The sequence below is a fragment of the Mauremys reevesii genome, linkage group 2 (genome assembly GCF_016161935.1).
Source record: "Mauremys reevesii isolate NIE-2019 linkage group 2, ASM1616193v1, whole genome shotgun sequence".
Classification (NCBI taxonomy): domain Eukaryota; kingdom Metazoa; phylum Chordata; order Testudines; family Geoemydidae; genus Mauremys; species Mauremys reevesii.
The window spans coordinates 283,905,548-283,930,853 of record NC_052624.1 but is presented as its reverse complement, the minus strand read 5'-3'; the positions used below and the strand labels follow the sequence as shown (position 1 = coordinate 283,930,853).

Below are 25,306 nucleotides of genomic sequence, written 5' to 3'. Positions count from 1 at the left end.
CCCCATATACTACCCCTTGCAACAAATAGGCCTCTGAGGTGCTCAGCAGAGGTGTGAATGTGTGTGGGTTTCAATTCCTCCCCTCTACTTTACCTCTTTTTGGGCCCCATTTTCAAAGGAGTCTCCAGTCTCCCATCAGCCTAGGACAGACATTCCCTGGCTCCTTTCCCCTGGCACCTCTCCTTGTGACTTTGCAGGAGTTGGCTATCCCAGGCGTCCCTGCACGTTCTTCACACTTGCAATGCCCACTTTAAGAGAACATTAGGCCACATTTGGCCTCTGGTTTGGGGTACCTTGGGTTTTGGGAGTCCCCTTGAGACACCCCGCACCTCACCTGGAGATGTATTGAGCACCCAGAGGTGCACTTGAAGTCAGTGGGAGCTTTGGGTGTTCAGCACTTCTACAAATCAGGGTCCAGGTGTCTCAAGTTGCTCATCCCAAAACTGAGACACCCAAAGTCAGTGACCACCTTTGAAAATTGAGGCTCTGGACCTCTCCTTGCAGTCATTAACAAAGAAACCTGTTGTGGTGGTCTGACCCTCAGATAATCAGTGGTCCTTGAGAACATATCCCTGGGCGTTGTCATGGTAACCCTGTTCACTGTGACCTGCTCCTGGCTCTAGAACCCTGGCATGACTCCATCCCATCCCACTTGATTCCTGCAGCTGCTTTACTGCAAAGGGGCCAATGAGCTGGCTGAGGCTTCCCCTGGTGGGATTCATATTTCAGAGGGACGATCCAGCACACGTTCAGCATTGGACGCTCCTATTCACAGATAGACAAGGTTTGTCATTTAATTTTTAATGGCAATGAGCCTCTTCCGAGCCACAGGGTGCCCCAAAGTAGCCGTTGATGGTCTTATGGATGTGACCTCCCCTCCGGAGAACATACTGAAGAGGTTAGGGAAGAATATTATCATGAGTAACTTTGGGTAAGAGCACGGAGTCCTGGCCCATGACGGGTTCACTGTGGGAACATGACCTAGAAATTGCCTCTATTGACTTTATGAGGAATTGAGGGAAATAATTATATTTTAAAAACTCCAAAAGGGTGGCACTGAAAAAAAAGGCCAGAAATCCAGATAATAAAGTACATCTCAGCCCCCTCCCTCCATCTCCCCAGCTCAGGCCAGTTAACATTAGACAGGACAATATGCCATAGAATGTCTAGGATGGAGAACCCCTTGAGGGTGGGAAGGACCCAGTGGTATCCAGTAAGTCTTTTCCATCTCAGATTTAGACATTATTGGTACAAGGAGCAGAGATCCTATATGAGCTCATCTCCTTGCTCACCTTTCTTAGAGGTGTAAGTAGTGGGATAACAAGGGCTGGGAACATGTCAGGGAAAGTCAGGGAACATGACAAGGACAGTTCCCTGGTATTCAGGAGGGAAAGAGAGAGGCTGAATTCTCCAACCAGTAGCTGAAGGGCTGGGCTGTTTCATCAGCTCATCCCATGTCCTTTTCAATGGTTGGTTTGGTTTTAACCTGGGAGCCCTCACACCTGAGGAAAAAGCCTGGTGAATAAAACTCGTAGTGAACTCTTGTTATTGGACCTACTGGCCCACTGGCTTACAGCCATCTAAGCAACTGTTTGGGTGTGTGGACAGTGAGGGAAATAAGATGTTAGAATTGAGATATTAGTTGGGCCTAGTGGGAAAGTGGGAGGTAGAATTAAGACATTAGCTCATACGTGTGTGTGTGTGTGAGAGAGAGAGAGAGACCCCTGATGTCAACTAGATGGAACCACACTACTCACATGTGTGTCATAGGCCTTATTCTCTGCTAACAGCTAATGGGGGTTCTCCTTTAGCTCCAGTGGGAAGGCGCTGTGCCCTTGAAGCAGGAGGGTCTGAATGGTAGCACTGCTGTTGCAGTGAAGTTGTGAATGGCCACCGGATGCAACAGAGTGACAGCCAGGATGTCCTAGATTGCCAGGTTGTTACAGGATATTCTGTCCAATGGATGCATTGGCTAGCAGCAGCCAGCCATCCGAACACAGGGAGGAGGAGCATTGGTCTGGGTGCTGTGGGTGGCTGTCAGGTCATTTTGGTGGGCAACAGGGCTACTTCTTAGGTACTCTAGATAGAAAAGGAAAGTTATTATTAATTATTATTATTATATTTAAATGTACTGGGTTCTTTCCAAGGATCTAGAAAGACAGTTCCTGCCCCAAAGAACTCATACATTTTTTTAAGATAGACAGATGGGGAGCTGCAGTACCATGGAGCACTCATTATTTATTGTCTGTATTGTAGTAGTGTTTACAGGCTTCAGTCAGGATCAGGGGCCCATTTTGTCAAGTGCTGTACAAACACAAGATAAGAGAGAGTCCTTGCTACAAATTTAAACAGAGAGCTTAAGAGCCATGAGGGGCAGCAGGCAGAAAAAACACAAACCCTGACACTCTCTCCTCCAGGGGATCATTTATTTGGTGGGGAACTTTCTATTTATTTTAAAGGTATAGTGGCCTGATTGATCAGGCACTGGACTGGCACTCAGGAGACCTAGTCTTGTCTGGGCCCTCGAGATGCTACGGCAATACAAACAGTAACAGTATTTATTTATTTTGGATGGTCCAGTGGTAGAAACTGTGACTGTTCATAGGGATTCTGTTACAAACCCCAAGTGAAAGTGGTATTTGCACACCCTGGAAGTGATAGGATCCTGCCCTGGGTTTTTTTATTTGGAGTGTGATTTTACTCTGAAAAGTGACCGTAAAAATGGAGAGTTTAATCTGGTTCCTGCCTTTAACTCTCTCCTCTCCATGGTGCCCAATTGTCACATCTTGAGAAGAAGAGAACGTCTCATCATACTTCTCAAATGTCCCTCATAGGAGGCGCGTTACTTATTTTAGTCCCAAAGCTACCCACTTTCCCGACAAATTTGCCACCCCTCTCCCTTATACTGTTGAAAATTATTTACCTAAGAAACAAAGAACCATTAAGATGCAGTTTACAGTCAGTTATTTACACTAAAGGAACGGATTGACCAGCATTTTCAATTTCCTGCATGAACCATTTTTAGTGTCCTTGATTTTGGGTCTTGGTCACACATTGTGTCTCACAATTCAGCCGTGGCAAGTTGAGATGTATGGGTCTCTGCCATTTGTTCTGCAATTCCTAAGCATGAATGGAAAATAATTAATTGCTCTTCCTGATTTAATTACAGTATGACTTCAGTTGCACGGCAAGACCCTCAAAAGAAGAGCAAACAGAAGTCTGGTAGTGTCTCTGGGATCATTATTGCTGGTGAGGGCATAAGCTCCTCTCCAAAGGTTGAGAAGAACCTAACCTTGCAGCAGGAGAAATCTCAAACAGTCCAGCTGGTTGCTGCCAGGAAGGGAACACCGCCTAGTCTGAAGAGAGAACTAAGCTCCTTGTGGGTTCAGGAGAAGTTTCAGGCTGTAAAAAGGCTAAAATCCTCTCTCTCTTCTCCTGAAATAGCCACTGTCCCTCCCTCAGTGAGAGATCTCTCAGCTGTGTTTGAAGAAATCCAGGTTATCAAGGGGACATTGCAGGTACTTTCAGACTCATCGATGGAAATTAAAGCCAAGCTCTCCAAAGTACACAGTGAAATCTCACAGATCAACATGTTGATGGAGAAAAATGAATCAGGAATCAGCCAAGTTGGAGACCAAGTAAAGATTCAAGTCACTAAACCGGAGGCCAACTCTCCAGATATGAAGACACGGCTCTGTCTTGCAGACAAACAGGACCTTACCCTACAGCAGGAGCAGCAGAGGTCTGTAACGCAGGAGTCCGGTGCTGCTTCAGGAAAAGTGGTGGAGCAACACAGTGTCAAGAATCAATGGGACCTCACTCTTTGGCAAGGGAAGACGAAATCTGAAACAGCAGAGCCCCTGATAACAGGAGACTGGACAAGCTTGCAAACTCAACAGAACTCCTTCCCACTACCGCAGGAGGAAGGCAATGGTCATGTATGAATGTTCTCCATTTATTACAGCTTCCTTCCCACTTACCCCATCTGGGCCATACCACAAGCTAATCCCAGGCAACCCAGGCCTCTCTGCCTATTTATGCCACCCAATCCAGGTCTCTGCATATTTAACCTACAGAATCTGGGCTTCTTTGTACACTTATCCTACACAATCTGGCTCTCTCCACATATTTTTTCTACCTGATCTGGGCTTCTCTGAAGCACCACGCACCCAGACCGGGCCTCTGGGCAGACTCATCCCACTTGACCTATGCCATATGAAACAAGCTAGCAAAGGTTTAGGCTAATGCTTTCAAATGTTGACGCCTAATGCTAGGCCCATAAATCCATATGTAGACACCTACTTAAAAGGCTATAATCTCAGACAGGCTGAAAACCCAGCAGTCCTCACTGAACTCAATAGAGGCTGGGTTCTGTGCATCTCTGAAAACCAAACCAATTAGGTGTTTAAATATGATCTGAAATGCCTAACTTTATTATTACTAGTATGTGTATTACTGTAGCACCTAGGAGCCTTTTCTGTCATGGACCCCATTGTGCTAGGCGCAGTATAAACAGAGAATAAAGACAGTCCCTGCCATCAAAGAGCTCCTACCATCTAAGGAATCCACGTTTGAAAATTCTGTCCTGAGGAAACCTTGCAATCTGCTGGGTGATTCAAGTGACTTAACCTCTAAGGAGCCCTAGTGAGGGACTGGTCTTTGGCCAGATTCCTCTTGCTTTTAGTCTCCCCAGTGCGGGTGGCATCTAGAGCTGTGCCATCAATGAAAGGGTTTATCTTGTTTATTTCAGAGCGGCAAAGAGCATATTAGTCTGGTCTCACTTACCGACCTGGTGCTGACAAATGTAGCCAGTCTGAAGGACTCTGACAATGCCAATGAAGCAGCCACGACAACACTGGCTGCAATTCTGGAGCACCATAGGGCTGAGATGAAGGAAAAGGTAAGAGGGCAGAAGCTGTGAGTGGTGGAAATTGGAGTTTTCTATGCTGGGGGCAGTGAATGGACCTTCTTTGTGGGTTTGTATAGTGACTTTGCCATAATGTAACAGGTGTACCAAAACTGCTCATGTTCTTAATCGTATCCACGTCTGTATTATTGCAGTAGCCCTCTACTAGGCATTAAACTAATCATCTGTGTCTTCATTGCAACAGTGGGCTATGTGCTGCTATATGAATGAGCTGCCAGTATGAACTTGTGAATCAAGTCTTCTTCAGGAAAGATGCTCTCTGTCACAGTTCCTCCCAATCCAGGGCTCCTTCAGACGCGTCTTGTCCTTCTTACTCTTCTCTGGGGCTTCATGCTCACTCCATGGGTTCTAAGTCTGTCAAATTTGTTATTGTGGTCTCTGTACCTTTTTTGCCCTGTGTATCACATCTGTCTGAGTTAACAGTATAAGCTCCACAGAGCAGGAACCATGTCTCTCCATGTATTTCATAAAGACCCAAATACACATGCCCAGAAATAACTACAGATATGATTAACAAGAATTCAGTTCCCACCACCATGAAGAAGTGAATCTTTGAGTGTCTTTTCTTTTGCTCCAGGTGTCAGACATTGTGGATGGCATCTATTTCCAGATAAACAACGTCCCAGAGGGCAGTGCCAGGCGGGCAGCTCTCAGGGTGGTGTGTTCATTGGCTGAGGAGTACCCAGAGGAAGTGGTCTCAAGCCTTCTGAGACACTCGCTCCCATGCGACAGGTAATTGCATTAATGCATAGCCCCTTTCCAGCGCCTTTCACGTGAGGCTCTCAAAGCACTCGATACATTGCAATGACTTGAGCCTCACAACCCCTCTGTGAGGTACGTCAGTACTGTCCCCATTTTACAGACTGGGAAATTGAAGAGAGGTGAATTGACTTGCCTAAGCTCAGGCGCTGGGAATAAGACCTAGGAATCCTGACTCTCATTCCCAGTCTCCATGGCCGATGGTGGGTGCTTGTTTGTGCTGGTGCCAGAGAAGAGAAAGGAAGGAAGCTCCTTTCATTTTATAGTTGAACCCTGGGTCAACAAGACATAAACCGTGGCTCTAGGGGCACATGTTGGTCTTTGGGGCCCTACACATGCCTCTCATGAACCTGGTAGGTCTGATCAGAGCGCTGTCTCAGTTTGATGGTGCAAAACTTCCACTGCATTTTGATTTTACAGAACCAAACCCAGCCTGGTTCAGATCCAGCTCCTATCAATCCAAATGTGGAGTGATGGTTCTGTTTTTGTCTCATCCTGTCATCCCTGCATTTCTTCCTGTTTCCTGATGGAACACATTCCGAGCAGATTCCCTCTGTGCTGTGGGCCTCCCCTGGAACCGTGTTTAGGGGCCTGGCTCCATTTTAGGCCTCACAAGTGCAGTCAGACCCTGGAAAGGGAGTTCAGGAGAAACTTCTCCATGCAGAGGGTGATTAATGAACACAATGGAGCACAGATACCATGGTGATGGGGGCTATATAAGTACCTAAATAGGGGAGAGTGGTGAAGGTCTGATCAGTGTGCCTACATTTCTGAATTTTCAGCAACGCTGCTGAGCTGTGGAAGGGCCTGTGCAGAAACCTAGAAATCAATGCCAAAGTTATGTGGCAGCTGCTCAGAGAGCTGAAACAGAGACCCCGACTCCAGGAGAGCAGCAGCAGCTCTGGTGATGGAGCCTCCCTCACTCCACTGGCTGTGAGTAATTAAACCAACAGGCCTTCCCATTTCAGAGAAAGGGAGCAGCTCTGTATCCTCCTTCATGTTGACCAGCAGCATGTCGGAGTACTGAGGGATGATGCTGGTGACACATCTGGGGGGAATAGTGTGTATGGGTTCCACATCTGCCTGATGACACTCTGAAAGTCTCCGTCTTTTGTACGTTACCTTCCACCATGACTTTTTACCATGACCACCCCTTCTGACCAGGGGTGGCTCTATGTTTTTTGCCGCCCCAAGCACGGCAGTCAGGCGGCCTTCGGCGGCACGCCTGCGGATAGTCTGCTGGTCACGTGGCTTCGGCGGCATTTCTGCGGGTGATCTGCCGTTCCCGCGCCTTTGGCGTACCTGCCGCCGAATTGCTGCTGAAGCCGCGGGACCAGCAGACCTCCCGCAGGCATGCCGCCGAACGCTGCCTGACTGCCGCCCTCACACTGACCGGCACACCACTCCCCATGGCTTGCCGCCCCAGGCACGCGCTTGCTGCACTGGTGCCTGGAGCCACCCCTGCTTCGGACAGAAGACTGGATGGACTCATTTGGAGGAAAAGCAAGTTCTTAACCCACAGAGGGGTCAGCATCATCATCTGTTTGTCAGGGCAAAGCACTCTGCCTCCTCACAGCCCCTTCTATAGTAGGCTAAATTTCCCGCTTGAACACATGTCTAGGTGAGCTTAATGATAATCCTTCTTACTGGCAGGGCCCTACTGCAGTGATTCCATTTTGCCTTTGCAATTGGGACACCGTTTAACGAGCCTGTTAGTAACTTGGGAAATGTGGTTGAAATGAAACTACTATAAGGTGGATGCACAACTGGTTGAAAGACTGTACCCACAAAGTATTTACCAAGCGGGGAGGATGTATCTAGTGGGGTCCATAGGGGTCAGTCCTTGGTCCAGTACTAGTCAATATTTTTATTAATGGCTTGGATAATGGAGTGAAGAGTATGCTTATTACATTTGCAGATGACACCAAGTTGGGAGGGGTTGCAAGCACTTTGGAGGACAGGATTAGAATTCAAAATGAGATTGACAAATTGGTCTGAAATCAACAAGATGAAATTTAATAAAGACAAAAGCAAAAAGTAGTACACTTAGGAAGGGAAAATCAAGTGCACAACTACAAAATGGGAAATAATCGTTTAGGTAGTAATACTGCTGAAAAGGATCTGGGAATTATAGTGGATCACAAATCGAATGAGTCAACTGTGTGATGCAGTTGAGAAAAAGGCTAATGTTCTGGGGTGTTGTGATCCTAAGCACCCCTGTATTCACACCCTACACACTATTGTAATAATCTTTGTACAAAATATGGTTGGTGAGGTATCATTTGAAAACTAATAAGTCATTGATCATTAATATTCTTGCGTGATGTATGCACATGGTGTGTATTAAGAGTTTTGAATGTATGCTGCAATTATTACTAATGTGTGTTTAAACCAGGCATGTCAGGGGGAGTTGGTAAAGAGGTCTGCTTTAGACAAAGGAATGTGTATTTGCTTCTCTGACCAGCCCGGTCATCTGATTGAGACAATGAAGGTCCATTTTTACATACCAGGTAAACAAGACTATCAAGCAAAGAAGATGGGGAGGAGACAGTATGGCATCTACACTCAGCCAGAAAGAGAAGCTTGGTTTGGGTTTTACTTTTCAAAAAATACATTGCAAAGGTTTATTGGTCTATAAAGACAGGTGCTGAACCTAAAATGATAAGTAATTGAATCAACTCATGTTCTACAATATTACCGTATTATAATGTAGGGTGAGGTATTTTCTGGAACTTAATGGCACATGAGTGATGAATATCACTGTGAAATGTCTGTATTATACTGTATGAAGAAATATGGATACTCAATGATATTATGAAGTAAAGTCTGTGGCCAAACAGGGAGAAATGGGTTCCCTCCCAGAAAGGAGAGAAGGTAGCTATCTATATAAATTAAGCATGGTGGAATCAAATCAATGGAAGCCCCATTTACATCCAGAGGGATGGGAAACCCACAGGAAGGGAAAAACAGCATGAGGGCATCCGGCCTCTGCAAACAAAGTCACTGAACTTTGGAAGATATGAGCAAAGACAGAAGCCATCTTTGGCACCCATCGCTAAACAGACACAAGGGAATAGAGTTCTTGCAAGTTGAGAAAGATGGGTCTTCAGTCCAGAGGTGGTTGAAATCTCTGAAAACTGAATAAAAGTGAGAAACCATCTTGAACAAAGCTTGCACCTTGCTAGATTAAGTTTTAGACTTTTAGATACGTGTTTTCACTTTGATTTGCTTGTAACCCTTTCTAAATTTATTCCTTTTACCTGGCATCACCTAACCTCTGTCCTCTTGTTAATAAAAAAATTTTTTTTTTTACTATAAACCAACTCAGTGCTGTGTTTACAGGGAAGGGTGTATTCACCTCTGTAAAGTTAATAAGCTGTGACGTGATTTTGTGTCTTTAGAAGAACAAACTAACTTTTTCATGTCTGGACTGTCCAGGATGGGGCTGGGCATTGCAGCGCACACAGTTTTTGCCTTCCCTTTTGATTCTTTCTTCTTGGGCAGACAGCCCATGAAGAGGAGGAGTCCTGTTTGCCTTCCTCCCCACCTTCAATAGGATTTACATAAGGTGGGAATGCTTTGTTTCCCAAACTTGACCCCCCTTCCCTTACAGTGGAAAGTTACAAGAAGTCCCATGTAATGTTTTAGTATCAGGGGACAAGACCACTTGACTCTGTAAGATCACAGTATCCATGAGTCAGCGGCAGTATGGAGAGTCCCCAGGAAGGCCAAGACTTTCACAGTCTATTGTCCTTGCTAATGGGTCATCCGCCCTGTCTGGCTTTTCCATTGTTGTACCTGAAGTGTTAGCAGTGGGCGTCACCCAAAGTACCATAGTTGAAATACAGATACATAGTCAATATTCCTAACTTCAGATACAGAAATGATACAGGCATACACATTGGATAATCACATTCAGTAAATCATAACCTTTCCAATGATATCTCACATGAGCCATCTTGCATAAAGTATATCTCAGTTATGTCATACTCATATCATAAGCATATTTTCATAAAGAATATGGAAGAACACATCACACGGGGATGAACAGTTCTCCATGTCCACGGAAGGTAGGACAAGAAATAATGGGCTTAAGCTGCAGCAAAGTGAGCTATTAGCTTTCTAACTCTAAACTCTGGAATAGAGTTCCCAGGGAGGCTATGGAATCCCCATCACTGGAGGTTTTTAAGAACGGGTTGGACAAGCACCTATCAGAGGTGAGCTAGGTTTACTTGGTCCTGCCTCAGAAAGGGGGACTGGACTTGATGGCCTCTCCAGTTGCCTTCCAGCCCAAAATTTCTATGATTCTATGTAGGGGAGACAGAGGATTTTAGAGTTAGATTTGTTTCTTTTACCTTCTTCAGGCAACCAGAGCCTTGTCTGAGATGCTTACTATCTATGTGTGCATTGGAGCAATGCGGGGCTTCTACCCCCAGCTATTCCTAGCCCTGCTGACTCAAGTTCACTACCTGGTGAGCCTGCCGGGCTACACTGAGGTCACCAGAAGGGAGTGCGGCCAGCAGAACAGGCTCACGACAGCCAACCATGTGAGGTAATTATGGAAAAAAGCAGATGCTAATGAGGCAAGTAACCACATGGGTGGTTCCTCGTGGCAGGGCTTGGGCAGAACCTACTGAAGGCTCGGATGTGAACACAAATCACTCTCTGGAGGAGAGGTCCTGTTGAAGGTGCTCTGGCTTAACTCAGATGGACACAAACCTAGTAAAAGTCTCTAGCTGCTTCCCTTCCATGTTGCCTTACAAGCAGTAAACTCCAAAATTCAACAAACCATGAAGGGTAGTTCCTATGCTTCCTCCAAGCATCCTTTCTTGGCTTCTGATCAATAACAAACCTGTTTTTAAAGACGATGAGCTTAAACAGCCTCAGCTGCATCTGAATGGCTCCCAGCTTGTCAGGCTTCCCTGAGCTGCGTCTGAACCCGGGCTGGGACTAACCCCCTTGTCACTCTCTGGCTCAGCAGGGCCTCATCTGATGGACACCACTGGGATGGCTACCGCAGGGCTTTTGGATCCCCTACAGGGTGGCACCAATAGACCCATAAGCCTGATGTGAGGTTGAGTCATCCCTGAACCAGAGACCGACTAAGCCACATGCGGTGATGAGTCATTCCCATGCTTGGCTCCAGCCAACCCACAAGCCAGGAGCTGGGCTGATGAGTCTCAGGGCAGGTATATAAGCCTCACGGGAGAGATGGCAGCTCAGTCTGCTCAACGTCACTTCATGGCTTGGAACTCTCCCCTGCCTGCTAATTGTGACAGACTCCTCAGGCCTTAGCCTGCTCCAGCCCTGCGCCAATTCCAGGCGTGTTCCCACTTCTGCTCCAGCCCCATCCTTGCTCTGGCCTAGCTCCCAGTCCTACGCTTGCCTTGTTCGGACTGTGCTTTTGACTCCTGATTTCAGCTCTGGCTCCAGCTCCTGGCCCAACTGTCACCATGCTGACCACTAGACCCAACTGCCACTACTCCAACCACTAGGTCTGATCATCCAGGTCTCAGTTTCTGACACCCTATAGGGGTTATATCACTGTACACTGTTCCTCTCCACCCACCAGGCAAGGCCCAGTTACAAAGGGAGTGGGGGGATAGCTCAGTGGTTTGAGCATTGGCCTGCTAAATCCAGGATTGTGAGTTGAGGGGGCCATTTAGGGAACTGGAGTAAAATATATATATATATATTTATATATAATAAAATAAACTGTCTGGGGATTTGTCCTGCTTTGAGCAGGGGGTTGGACTAGATGACCTCCTGAGGTCCATTCCAACCCTGATAGTCTATGATTCTATGGCTGTGTTTCTACCCTCATGACAACACTATAGGAAAATAAAGAGGCAGTGTTGCCTTGTACATCAAAGATGTATACCCTTGTACTGAGGATGAGATAGAAGTGGGAAGCACACCTGTTGAAAGTCTCTAAGTAAGGATAAAAGGGGTAAAGACAAGGGTAATGTCATGGTAGGGGTCCATTATTGACCACCTCACCAGGAAGAAGAGACAGGTGAGGCTTTTTTTAAACAACTAACAAAATCATCCAAAGCCAGGACTTCAACTACCCAGACATCTATGGGGAAAATAACACAGCAGCGCACAGATTATCCAACAAGTTCTTGGAATGCATTGGAGATAACTTTTTTGTACAGAAGGTGGATAAAGCTACTAGGGGAGAGGCTGTTCTAGATTTGATTTGGACAAATAGAGAGGAACTGGTTGAGAATTTGAAGGTGGAAGGCAGCTTGGGTGAAAGTAAGATCATGACAGAGTTCATGATTCTAAGGAATGGTAGGAGGAAAAACACTAGAATAAAGACAGTGGACTTCAAGAAGGCGACTTTAGCAAACTCAGAGAACTGGCAGGTAAGATCCTGTGGGAAGCATGTCTAAGGGCTTGTCTTCACTACGGGGTAAGTCGACCTAAGTTATGCTACTCCAGCTGTGTGAATAATGTAGCTGAAGTTGACGTAGCATAGGTTGACTTACCCCGGTGTCTTCACTGCACTGAGTCAACAGGAGACGCTTTCCAGTCGACTTCCCTTTCTCTTCTTGGAGAGCTGGAGTACCGGGGTCGATAAGAGAGCGCTCTGCCGTTGATTTAGCGGGTCTTCACTAGACCTGCTAAATTGATCCCTGCTGCATCGATTGCAGCAGTGCCAATCTCCCCATAGTGGAGACCAGCCCTAAGGGGAAAAAGGAGTTCAGGAGAGTTGGCAATTTTTTAAAGAAACATTATTAAGGGCACAAGAGGGAACTCTCCCAGTGCACAGGAAAAATAGTAAGTATGGTAAGAGACAACCCTGGCTTATCCAGGAAATCTTCAGTGGCCTGAAACTCAAAAAAGAGTCATACAAAAAGTGGAAACTAGGTCAAAGTTCAAAGGATGAATGTAAAAAACCAACACAAGCATGTAGGGACAAAATTAGAAAGGCCAAGGCACAAAATGAGATTAAACTAGCGAGGGACATAAAGGGTAACAAGAAAACATTTTACAAATAAGTTAGAAGCAAGAGGAAGACTGGGAAAGACAACAACAGAAAACAAAGCAATGGCCAATGCATTAAATGCCTTTTTTGCTTCAGTTTTCACCAAAAACTGCAGTGATCGGATTACTAACATAGTGAACATAAGTGTAAATGGGGTAGGATCTGCGGCTAAAATAGGGAAAGAACAAGTTAAAAATTACTTAGACAAGTTAGATGTCTTCAAGTTGGCAGGGCCTGATGAAATACATCCTAGACTACTTCAGGAACTGTCTGCGAGATCTCTGAGCCATTAGCAATTATTTTTGAGAAACTATGGAGGATGGGAGAGATCTCAGAGGACTGGAAAAGGGAAAATATAGTACTTCTCTATAAAAAGGGGAATAAGGACAAGTCAGGGAATTATAGACCAGTCAGCTTAATTTCAGTACCCAGAAAGATAATGGAGCAAATAATAAAGCAATCAGTTTGTAAGCACCTAGAAGATAATAAGATGATAAGTAACAGTCAACATGGATTTGTCAAGGACAAATCGTGTCAAACTGATCTAATATTCTTCTTTGACAAGGTAACAAGTCTTGTGTATAAGGGGAAAGCAGTAGATGTGACATATCTCGACTTTAGTAAGGCTTTTGATACTCACATGACCTTCTCATAAGCAAACTAGGGAAATATAGCCTAGACAAACTTACTATAAGGTGGGTGCACAAATGGTTGGAAAAACATACTCAGAGTAGTGATCAATGGTTCACTGTCAAACTGGAAGGGTATACTGAGTGGGGTCCCACAGGCATTTGTCCTGGGTTCAGTTCTATTCAATATCTTCATAAATGATTTGGACAATGGTAGAGAGTGTACGCTTTAAAGTTTGTGAACGATACCAAGCTGGGAGGGGTTGCAACCACTTTGGAGGACAGGACTTGTATTTGAAATTATTTTGGCAAACTAGAGAAATAGGATGGAATTCAATAAGGACAAATGTGAAGTATTATGTTTAGGAAGAAATAATCAATTGCACAAGTACAAAATGGGAAATGACTGCCTAGGAAGGAGTACTACAGAAAAGGATCTGCGGATTATAGTTGATCACAAACCAGATATGACTCAATAATGTAATACTCTTGCAAAAAAGCAAACATTATTCTGGGATATATTAGCAGGAGTGTTTAAGCAAGACATGAGAAGTAATTCTTCCACTCAGCACTGATAAGGCCTCAGCTGGAATATTGTGTCCAGTTCTGGCCACCACACTTTGGGAAAGATATGGACACCCTGGAGAAAGTCCAGAAGAGAGCAACCAAAATTATTAAAGGTCTAGAAAACATGACCTATGCAGAAAAATTGGTTTGTTTAATCTGGAAAAAGAGAAGACAGAGGGGGGACATGATAACAGTCTTCAGGTATGTAAAGTTGTTATAAAGAGGAGAGTAATTGTTTTCCTTATCCACAGAGGACAGGAAAAGAAGTTATGATCTTAAATTTCAGCAAAGGAGATTTAGGTTAGACATTAGGAAAAGCTTCTTAACTGTCAGGGTGGTTAAGCACTAGAACGAATTACCTAGGGAGGTTGAGGAATCTCCATCATTGGCGGTTTTTAAGAACAGGTTGGACAAACACCTGTGAGGGGTGGTCTAGCAAACACTTAGTCTTGCCTAAGTGCAAGGGACTGGACTAGATGATCTACCAGTGTGTGGTGCCCAAGTCACTGAAAACTCTTGGAAACCACACCCAATAAAGGTGTAGCAGTCAGAGGAGTCTGTTACCCAGCTATGCAAAGGGGATGTTGATAACTTAGATCAGTTATCCACTGTGGGGCTCCTTTACCATTTCCTGACCTTACCAAAGCTCCTAAATACTCCAACATCTACACATTTTAGCTAGATGGAAAGAGGCCACTGGGCCCCATTCAGGGCCAAACCCCCTTCTGTCTATAGTATTTGTCCCCTGAGCACTGAAATATCCTTCTTTCTTCCAGGTAGTTCCTGAGATCTTCTCAATGCAGGTTCCCTAACTCCTTATGGGAGACATTAATCTCTCTCTGCACAGAGAAATTTGTCCTGCAATCCCACACCACCCTTACTCTTCTTTCAGCTCTCATCTACACCCTCTTGTTTTATAGCCAGTTACCAGCTATGTTATTAGCTACCTTCTGATTTCCCATCCCATCACCATATTTGATTGTCAGGCCCTAGTGGAGATCAGAACCAAGTACTGGAGCAGAGAGTCCAGTAAAACCAGCTCAGGGACTATTACTAAGATAATAATCGTGCCAGGGAAAGTTCCCAGGGATTATAGGGAGGGACTCAGACAGAGAGGAGGCATTTAATAGCCATATGTTTCATCCACCCACCCATGTGAACAGAAATTAGATGGATAGGAGCTATTGTGTCACATCTAATCTACCCACTGTAGGTCAGTGCAGGATTATTCCCTGCAGTTGATTCTGCAGGCTAATTTTAGATGTCTCAAACTAGGAAGCAATCCCACATTCCCCAGTGTGCCCCTGTGATATCTGATTCAAACTTATTCTGTGATCTCCCTTCCCAGGGAAAGCAGTGTCCTTTCTTTGCGATACACGCCATGCCTGCAGAGTGTTGATGTCTCAGGTCTAGCCTGTCAGACTGCCCCTGAGGTGATGGGCGTGTCTGTGCAGTGGGGTGCAGGTGGGATTGGGATTTCACTTATATCCCAGTATGCTGAATGGATCAAAATAATCCCTCGTGTAACTCTATAGAAGTTGGCCCTATGTATCTTGGTGCTTATAAACAGGAACTGAAAGGGGATCTTTTAATTCCATAATCCTGGTCTTTTTTCCAATGTAGCTGTGCAGTGGAATCTCTGAAGACCCTGTTGATCCGAGACAGAAAAGAAATTGTGTTGCCATGGATGGAGAAAGTGGGAGGCTGGGACCTTCTCTCAAGTGCTGAGGGTTACCTGGAAGGGGTCCTTCTGCTAGCTAGGTAGGCAATGAGAGCTTCAATGTGGGGAGGGATAGCTCAGCGGTTTGAGCATTGGCCTGCTAAACCCAGGATTGTGAGTTCAATCCTCAAAGGGGCCATTATAGGGATATGGGACAAAAATTTGTCTGGGGATTGGTCCTTTGAGCACGGGGTTGGACTAGATGACTCCTGAGGTCCCTTCCAACCCTGATATTCTATAAAGTTCCTCTGGCTACCCTGGGCAGCGCTGATTCATGCTCAGGCTGCCATCTGTTGCAAACTCATTTGTTACTGTATATTCCGCCAATAATTATGAGTATATGATTTATATCACAGAGCCATGGTTACACATTCAAGCTACCATCTCTCTGGGCTTCTTGCCAGTACCATCCCAAATCTCCACACTGAGGATGAAGAGAGAAAACTGACAGCCATTGCCTTCTTCACTGGGGTAAGATGAGTTAGTTGACATGTGTGGCTAGGCTTCTAGGAGCAGTTTAGCTCCAGACTTCAGTAGCTCACTGTTGAATGGGGAATTTGCATCGGCAACTTGGCCATCCTCTTATCTGTTCCTTGTCGCTGATTCTGGTGGGAGAGACATGATGAGAGATCCTATCTTTGGTTGCAGAAGTACTAGTTTTGGATAGGCTAAACCATCAGGTGACACAGGGAAAGAATGAGAGATCACCAAGGATATTTCTCTCCAGGTTTCCTCACTAATTAGATGGCTTGTCTTCTCCCAGTTCTTTGGGGCTGTCTGCACAGAATGGTCCTTCATCTAAAGCCATGAGATCTAGAGATACTCACTTTATGGGACTTTTATTTTTAATTTACAGACCAATCCTACTTCTGAGTCCCTTGCCTGGGGACAGCTGTGAGAAAAGCCTATTCACACCTCATATAATGTGGGTGAGGAGTGAACTGCATTCACACAGGAGTGGGCTGTGAGCTGTAATACTTTGGTCTAGTGTTTTAGTGCGTGAGTGCTGGTGGTTTGTGATATACATGTCAAATTAGATGATCTGGTGGTCCCTTCTGGCCTTAAACTCTATGACTCTAGGAGATTTTATAGCAGAATGCAGGGAATTTTGCCTCTGATATCCATCCAAAGAACACACCTGGAGAGAGAATTCTGTTTTCCGCTTGTAATGGACTCACTGTTTTGATTTTAGCTTCTCCGTAGCAAATCTGTGACCAAGCTATTGCCAAAACGAACTATTCTGGGTAGGCTGGAAGAGTGGCGGATAGATCCGAGACCCACTGTTCGCTGGCTAAGTCTGCACGGGCTTGGAAACATGGCACTTCACCGGCAGAAGGTAATAGCAATAAGAGGGACTTCCGTGGGAGCTGGAGATACTCAGCTCCTCTGAATACCAGGGCTTACATTTCTGCAACAAGGTCCCAAAATTAGAGGCTACTTTTGAAAGCATGTGTGTAAGTAACTTGCCCAAGCAAGTCATTTGTGAAGCTCAGACTAGAATCCAGGAGTCCTGACTTGTTCCAGGCCGATTTCTAGACCAGGCTGCCTTAGGTATAGCAGTGACAACTGTCACTGAATGGTGAATTATCATTATTTTCAGTTATAAAACCAACTCCAGTAATACCAAAACACGCCTGTAGTGAACACAACAGAACTGTGTAGCTGGTGTTGATGGCGCAAATCCTAGGTCCGTGGAAGTAGAATCAGAACTGCTGGATGGTTCGTGGCTGAGTGAATTACAGCTGGGAGTGCTTCATCAGGGGTCAATAATGTTCCAGGAAGGTGACAAAGAGCTGTCAATACCCTGCATCCAGCTAAAAGAAAGCGAGTCTCTGAATCCTGGGAGGGACCATGCTCTGAGCACCCTCTATCTTCAGTCTGCTGGTTACACTGTGCAGTGACTGGAGAGCATGAGTCAGTATTCATCTCTTCTGATGAGCTTCTTTTCCACAGGTGAAACAGCTCCAGGCTCTCCTTCCCGCCATCCTGGTGGGTTTGAATGAGACACATGAGAGGCTTGTTAGGGAGGCCATCACCGCTCTGGGAAGTATTCTCAGACACCACAGGGACAGGATGAACATCAGCTCCATCTGTGTTCGGATTGTGAAGACGCTTCGGCCCTTCCTGGATGACGTAAGGCAATGGGAAGAGGGAGGTTCCTATGTGCATGGAGGAGGAGCTGGTTACTGCTGCCAGGAAAAAGCAGTAACCTTTGTGAGGAGAGAACCTCCTTTTTTAATCCCTTCGATTCTTGGTTCCTCCTGCTTTCCCCGATCCCGAGCTAAGTTTTTGTTCAGTGGATCCTGCTGGGCCTTTATTAAGCAGCAGAACAGATCCACTTATAGCCATGCTTATTAGGGTTGGCTTTGGGATGCTCTGTCAGAAGTAAAGTTAACGTCCTATCACAGTCAAACTCAATAGGGCAATATCTAGTCTGTTACCCATCTGCAAAATGGGGTTACTGATATTTCCTGACCTCCCAGGGTACTGTGAGGTCATATTCTATATTGCTTGTGAAGTGCTCAAAAACTAGTGACGAACACCATAGAAAAGCCTGTAAACAAGTGATCAGTAGGGCAGATTCTGATGTCCTCTATTAGTCAGAGGTATACTCTCTGCTATAGCCATGATCTGCAGCTCACAATACTACAGAACCAACATTGGCCTTCCTCATTACAGGAGGAAATGAATGCTCGGGGTACAGCAAACCGAGACATTTGAAACTCAACCAGTCTATAGACTGCATTCTCCATTAGGCATATGGCTCCCCATATAGGGTCTCCCATGAGAATGGGGACTTCTGTCGCTGGTTGATTGGGTGACTGAGAGTGAATATCTTTATTGATTCTGATCTAGAAGGGCAGCTTGATTTCCCCCCAACAATCTTTGGTGAGCGAATGGACCCTGAGACCAGAAAGATAATATGGCAACACTATCTGGAGGTTTAAATTTTATCTGATACTCAAGCAGTATGCTGCAGAATATGGAAGATGTAATCCACTGGAAGATGCAGGATTATGATGTTCTATGTGTTATGCAGCAGAATGTGCTGCTGATTTAATAACACCCTCCCCACAATGAATTGTCAACAAAGTTTGGCCCCAGGACCTTCTGTGCCACAGCACAAGTCTCTACCACTTGAGCAAATGGAATAATTTAACTAGCTGGTAGCAGTAGTGAGTTGTTATCCTCTAGTGATCCACCCGCTAGAGAAGGACATGGCACAAACTCTGCCACTATGTTACAATGACATGGTGTTAGCAGGGTGTGCACCTCTTGTATAGAGATGCCTGAAATGTAGAGCAGAGAACTTCCAGCACCTACATATGAAACTGTAGTGGGAAGGAACTGCCATTTCCTCAATCCACCTCATTGTATAAAGAGCCATTCTTTCTCCATAGGCAGGCTATCCACAGTTATAAAGCCGCAGTCTGAGTCTATAGTTTCCATTACACAGACACTGCTCTGTGCTGAAACAGCTTTCAGTGAGAGCTCCCTCTTTGTGTATTACTCACAGCCCAGAGACAAGGTGCGCTCTTCTGCCATTGGCCTGTTTGGGAACCTCTTAAGCGGTTTGAACCTAAAGTCTAAATCCATCATGCAGGAGCAAGTCCTCAGCAGCTTGGTGCCGTTGCTCCTCCATCTGCACGACCAGGACCGGGAGGTGGTTGAGGTAAGACTTAGTGTCATTTCTCCAGCCCTAAGGAATGACAATTGTCAGGCGCTTCTGCCAGATTCCTCTCTAGATCCATTTCCCAAGGCACAATCTTTTCTGCTTTTTACCCTAACGTGTTTCCTATACACATGTACCCAAAGGTAAAAAAACAATGAACCTCATGGACCCTTCCCGTACCCTTTTAGCCCATGCGAAGAATCAACGCCAGATGCCATTAACAGGAAGGCAGGGACATTAAGCCCACATTGCTAGGTGGCATCTACAAATGCACCTCTCAAAACTTGCATGCTCATCTGTCTGCAAGTGCAAAACTCTATAAATGAGGTAACTGCAGCCTAAACACCTCATTTGCATGAATGCATCTGCAAACATCTGCCCACCAAAAATGTGGGAGGAGACCGTAGGACCCCAGGGACCTGGCTCTGACTCTCTCTGTGGGATAGGAACACAGAAACTACAAGGGCCAAGGAGGAGGCCGTTAACCCTTTCCTTCCCTCTCCTACTTAGGGTAAGTTTTCTTTATTGGCTTTCAGTGGCTATTGGACAGGATCAACAGCATCTGTCCTTCTGACCTCCCTCTCTCTCCTTTGCCATGCAGAGCTGTGAGTGGACTTTAGCACGATGTAATGACTTCATGGGATGGAAATTGCTGGAGGAGATATTCACCATGGCCCATTATGACAATCAGCAGGCCTTGTGCAAAGTCTGCAAGCACCTGGTAAGGGAACAGTGGGCTTCTCTGTGGAATGGGATGATTTGGTGGTGGGGGGAACATGAGTTAGCTAATAAATGGCACCATATTTAAAATGACTTGCATCTCCCCCAAGATCTCGCTTTGCAGGCTTAGTGACCCTCCTGTCCACACCGGGCTGGTGCTGTCTTAGATCACGTTGGTGAACTGGAAAGCTTTAAAATCCTTGGTGTTTGTCTAAAGGTGATACCTTGAGCAATGCGCATAGGCACAGGCAGTGGGAAGGGCACTTGGGGACAATGCAGTGGGAATAGGTAGGTGGCATCAGTGCTGGGGACGAGGCCATGAAGCACTCAGAGGATGGTAGTGATGCTTCTTCCTGTTCAAAAGCTCACTGGCAGGAATTGTCTGCAGCAGAATCACAGACATTAGAAACGGAACGGCGGTATTGGGTGACCCAGCCCCTTCTCCTGACAATGGAGGAATGTCTGTGCTCCATCCAGTCTAGTTTTAAATATTTCAGGTGATGGGTCTTCCACTGCTGCCTTTGGGAGAGTCATCTACTACCAGCAGGCTCCCATCTTCACTGAGGTCCCATAGGACCTCTTTTCCCTCCCCCAATGCTGTTCTCTGGTGACTCCAGCACCATTCCAAGGGCTTGTCTACACTTGAAACACTACAGTGGCACAGCCATGCTGCTGTAGCACTTCCATGTAGACACTACCTATGCCGACGGGAGGGGTTCTCCTGTTGGAATAAGTAATCCACCTCCCTGAGACAGGGCCGGCTCTAGGCACCAGCGCGCCAAGCGCGCGCTTGGGGCGGCATCCTGGGGAGGGCGGCAGATGGCCCCGGTGGACCTCCCGCAGGCATGCCTGCGGGAGGTCCACCGGAGCCACCGACCCGCAACCGCCAAAGCGCTGCCTAGAGTCGCCCTGCCGCCAGCCCCGGCTGGGAATCAGAGAGCTCCGGGCTGCCCGCCGCGGCGGCCAGCGCAGAGCCTTTTAAATCCCAGCCGCGGCGGGCAGCTCAGAGCCTTCTGATTCCCGGCCACGGCTGGGATTTAAAAGGCTCTGGGCTGCCCGCTGCGATGGGCAGCTCAGAGCCTTCTGACTCCCAGCCGCGGCTGGGATTTAAAAGGCTCTGGGCTCCCCGCCGCGGCGGGCAGCTCAGAGCCCTCTGACTCCCGGCCACGGCTGGGATTTAAAAGGCTCTGGGCTGCCCGCCGCGGCGGGCAGCTCAGAGCCTTCTAACTCCTGGCCACAGCTGGGATTTAAAGGGCTCTGGGTTCCCCACCGCAGCGGGGAGCCCAGAGCCCTTTAGACGTGCCTGCCGCCCTAAGGGCACACGGACTGCCCCCCCAGCCCAGGGCGGCAATTCAGCGGGCTGCTTGGGGTGGCAAAAACTGTAGAGCCGGCCCTGCCCTGAGAGGCAGTAGTTAGGTGGGAAGAATTCTTCCATCAACCTAGCATTCTCCATACCGGGGATTAGGTTGGTTTACCTATGTCGCTCATGGGTGTGGATTTTTCAGATTCTTGAGCAACGTGGCTGGGTCAACCCAACTTTTTAGCGCAGACCAGGCCTGAGAAGAGCTTGCTCAGAAGGTGAAAGCTCTGGATTTGAAAGAATGAGCTGCTGGCACCACAGTTTGACTAGTCTGTTAGCCCACTAGGATCCAGCCTGTGTCTCCTCTTATACCTGTCTCCACTTATACCCTCCTCCCCTTGTTGACCTAGATACAGTATTTCCCTTTCTTCTACTCCCCAGCCAAGCTATTCAGAGAGGTCTCCTCATTCCTCCCTAGGTTCAGCGATACTCAGGGAGAGTCCATGAATTCCTGTCCCAGAGCCAGCACTATCTGAAGAGCGGCCAGGCTCCTGTGAGGAGGGTAGCCAGTATGTTCACAGGTAAACAAAACCAAACCACACACTTGACCTTTGTAAGCAACTTCTATTAAAGCCTTTTTCTGAGCTTCCCCCTCCTCTCTCTTGGGGTTTATGCAGAACTATAGGAAGCAAGTTACAGCCCTTTCATGCCCCATGCTCTCATCAGAATTCCTCTAACCCCCACACTATGCTATTCCTGGAACAACTGCTATAGAACAATGCAAATAATAGAGCTGAGTTAATAATTCACAGCTAATTATTTATTAGGCACATTTTGCTTTTTTGATCTTTGACCACATTGTGAAATTCTCCAGTGTATTTATGATTCAAAAGGATTTGGAAAAAGCTTTAACGACCAATTCTTGGGCAGCTGATTATGCAAACTGCAAGTGTTACAATTGACTATATATACTTGTTCACACTGTAACTCAGCAAACTAACGTAACGGTCACTTTGGGCTTCTCTACACTTAAAATGCTACAGGAGTGAAGCTACCTCGCTGTAGCGCTTCAGTGTAAACACTGTCTGTGCTGATGGGAGGGATTTCCCATTGGCGTAGTTAACCCATCTGCCTGGGAGGCGGTAGGTTAACGGAAGAATTCAAGAAGAAGTTATAATCAAGCATACAACTGGAAAATAGTTTGTGGCCATTATCTGAGATACATTTTGCTTTCTGCTAGTATTTGCCCTAGCTAAGCTTGAGTGATCACAGATCCTCTGACATTCACCAATGCTACTGAAGGAAAATTCATTTTTGCATTTGACCAAATCTTTGCCAGGGTGTCCCCATTTGCCCACTTTTAGTAGCTATCCCCTCCTTTTCAATATAGCCCTTCTGGCATGCTCCATATTTGCGCTCCTAGGAGCTTGTGAACTCCTCTGATGACCTGATAAGATGTTGTGAAAACACCTCAATTTGGGGATAGGCCTAAGCAGTAGAAGCTCCCACTGAAGGTTGTGAAAAATGAGAGGCTAATTATTTTAACCATCTCTCTAGGGTTCATTGTCCATCACATGGATGCCAGCTGCATGAGTGTAGGAGATATGTCCTCACTGCTCAGTGGTAAGAGAGGATCCTGGCCTTTGAACCAAACAAATTAATATACCTGGGTGTGTGCATCTAACTGATCATGTGTCTGTGCACGACTGTTTCAGGGTGTGTGTTTAACCTGAGTGTGTGCCTGTCTCTTTCTGGATGTTTAGGTAACAAATTTGCACATTTAAGGTATTTCTCTAGGCACAGCTGTTTCTGATCACATGGGTAGCAAATTTGTGTATCTAAGTTCATAGTTTCTGACTGCGTATTTGCATATCTCTGTGGGTGATCATGGTTTAGTACCTGACCTGCTCCTTGTTTCAGCTCTCAGCAATTCGCTGCTTGACCCTGAGCCCTCAGTCTGCAGTGTTGCTTCTGTTTCTATCCAGCAAGTGAAGCAAGTCTCTGAGAATCTGGCTGTGACAAGTGTCCTGATCTCACTGAGGAGGCTATTCTGCTGCGTGACGAGCCAGAACAGAGAGAAACCTTTGTATGAGGACAGCCCCTTTAAAAGAAAGAGATGGCTGGAACTCCAAGATTCAAAGATTGCGTGAGAATTAATTCAAAAAGAGTAAGAATAAAACAAAGAGACTCCTTACTGGAGGCTTCCGTGCCTCTGGGCCTGCATTGGAAAGTACAAAAGAGGAAAAAAATCCCACGGTCTCTGTAGAAGAACTTGTTCTTCCAGCATTAAAAAAACTGGCAGAGCTCCTGAGAGGTGAACACAGATCTTACCTCCAGGCAGAAAATTGGACTTATAACTTCTTTCTCAACAAAGAAAAATAAATTTTGATGCAGTGTGTCGTTAACCTGTGGAATTCTCTGCCCCGGTAGGTCAGTGAGAAATACTATGGGGAGAGGGTGGGAAGGAGACTGTGCCAATATGCTCTTCAACCAGGGTGTGCTTTAGCTGGAGTTCAGATGTTACCGCATATACAAGCTCCTGGTTTTGCTCAGCTTGGAATCATCTTCCTTTAAAGCAGCATTGTGAAATGGAGTGAGGCCGTGTACAGCATAAACAAGGAAGTATCTTGGTTCAGTTTTAAAAAGGATCTTGTTGGGCCTAGACTAATAGGAAGGCTTAGTCCAGCTCTGGGCTGTTTGGGTCCCATTTGCTTCACAAGCTCAAGGAGAGAGGTTTTGGCTACAGAGGCATTCCCATAAGCATTCCCACTTGCAGACATACTCTTTAATGAAAGATTCCCTGGAGGCTTTTTCCCCTTAGCAGACCACTGTAGTCTATTAATTTCTGGATTAATATATTGATTATTGATAGATTGGTTTTATATTAGATCACAGTCACCTGGGTTAAAAATTCAGCTTCCTACACAACTTGTTATGGACTGGGATGTAGGCGGCCTCGCCTAGTAGTCAGAGCAGCAGTCAGGTCTAGTGGGTGGAGCAGGCATCCCAGTTGCAGAACAAAGCCGAGGGTCAGCACCAGAGTGAACTGCCAGTTACCAGAGCCAGGGTCAAGCCAGAGTCAGAACCAGGAATTGAAGCTGTGGGTCAGAGCTGAGATCAGATGCCAAATGCCAAAGACAAGGGTCAAGCCAGAGTCAGAAGTTGGAGGCTGGGGTTGGAGTCAGGACTGGTCACTGAGGATTGGAAGCGAGGTGTAAGGGCAAGAGGATAGACAAAGATGAAGCATAAAGCAGGAGGATGGTGGGAACAGGGGCAAAGGCAGGGGTGAGGCAGGAGGCAAGCAGGAATCATGAACACAGTTGGGTGCAAATACAGGCACAAGCAGAGTCCAATGCAGCCACAGCAGAAAACCACCTTGTTGCACAGACAAAATTCCTATTCCTCTTTCTTTTTAAATAGCATAGTTAGACCAACCAGCAGAGCTGTGTGATCTTCCAATCAGAGTTCACGTGGGTGGTGCCTTGGCTGGGGCAATAATCCTAGTAGCTTCTCAGCCCATCAAGTTTCAGCAGACGCTGGGTGGAGGCCAGGATGCAGCAGCTGTCTAGGGACTCCCAAGCCTGGCTTCAAGATCCAGGACATCACACAACTACAGTGGCAGGATTAGTCACATGAGCATCACCAGCTTCAGAGACTCCAGAAGCACATGAGGGACCATGACCACAACTGATGTACTTACAAGTTCTCAAGTGTCCTTTTATTAACAATTTTACTGAACAGATAAACTATATCACAAATACTATAACACAGCAGGAAAGAAAGGGGTAACACAGCATGTGTAATCCTAATCCTGGCATCACTTACACTTATGGGTAGTGATCAATGGCTCAATGTCTAGTTGGCAGCCGGTATCAAGCGGAGTGTCCCAGGGGTCGGTCCTGGGGCCCGTTTTGTTTAACGTCTTTATCAATGATCCGCATGATGGGATGAATTTCACCCTCAGCAAGTTCGCGGGTGACACTAAGATGTAGGGAGAGGTAGATATGCGGGAGGGTG

General features: G+C 46.3%; 1 protein-coding gene and 1 long non-coding RNA gene across 8 annotated transcripts in view; one reads left to right on the top strand and one right to left on the bottom strand.

The window, feature by feature from the left end:
- Positions 1 to 637: 637 nt before the first annotated feature.
- MROH6 (maestro heat like repeat family member 6) lies at positions 638 to 23,675 on the top strand. 6 transcript variants are annotated; one of them, XM_039522687.1, is made up of 15 exons: positions 638 to 784; positions 3,170 to 3,938; positions 4,751 to 4,900; positions 5,505 to 5,659; positions 6,469 to 6,619; positions 10,051 to 10,238; positions 15,500 to 15,637; positions 15,953 to 16,067; positions 16,789 to 16,932; positions 17,550 to 17,729; positions 19,201 to 19,269; positions 19,871 to 19,990; positions 21,768 to 21,870; positions 22,847 to 22,912; positions 23,210 to 23,675. In XM_039522687.1, the coding sequence occupies exons 2-15, from the start codon at positions 3,171 to 3,173 to the stop codon at positions 23,437 to 23,439; spliced, it is 2,577 nt and encodes an 858-aa protein (XP_039378621.1). In that variant the 5' UTR covers positions 638 to 784; position 3,170; the 3' UTR covers positions 23,440 to 23,675. The 6 variants fall into 6 exon arrangements, with proteins under 6 accessions (XP_039378621.1, XP_039378619.1, XP_039378623.1 ...); XM_039522685.1 differs by having other exon boundaries at positions 19,114 to 19,269; positions 23,210 to 23,673; XM_039522689.1 differs by having other exon boundaries at positions 19,114 to 19,269; positions 23,275 to 23,436.
- LOC120397144 overlaps positions 7,815 to 25,306 on the bottom strand; it is a 32,788-nt gene continuing 15,296 nt past the window's right edge. Inside the window, exon 3 of one of the 2 annotated variants that reach the window (XR_005593684.1) lies at positions 7,815 to 9,484. This is a non-coding gene — a long non-coding RNA (uncharacterized LOC120397144). Of the gene's footprint in view, positions 9,485 to 19,167; positions 19,297 to 25,306 lie in introns of those variants that run through there. The other variant, XR_005593683.1, reaches the window with a different exon arrangement.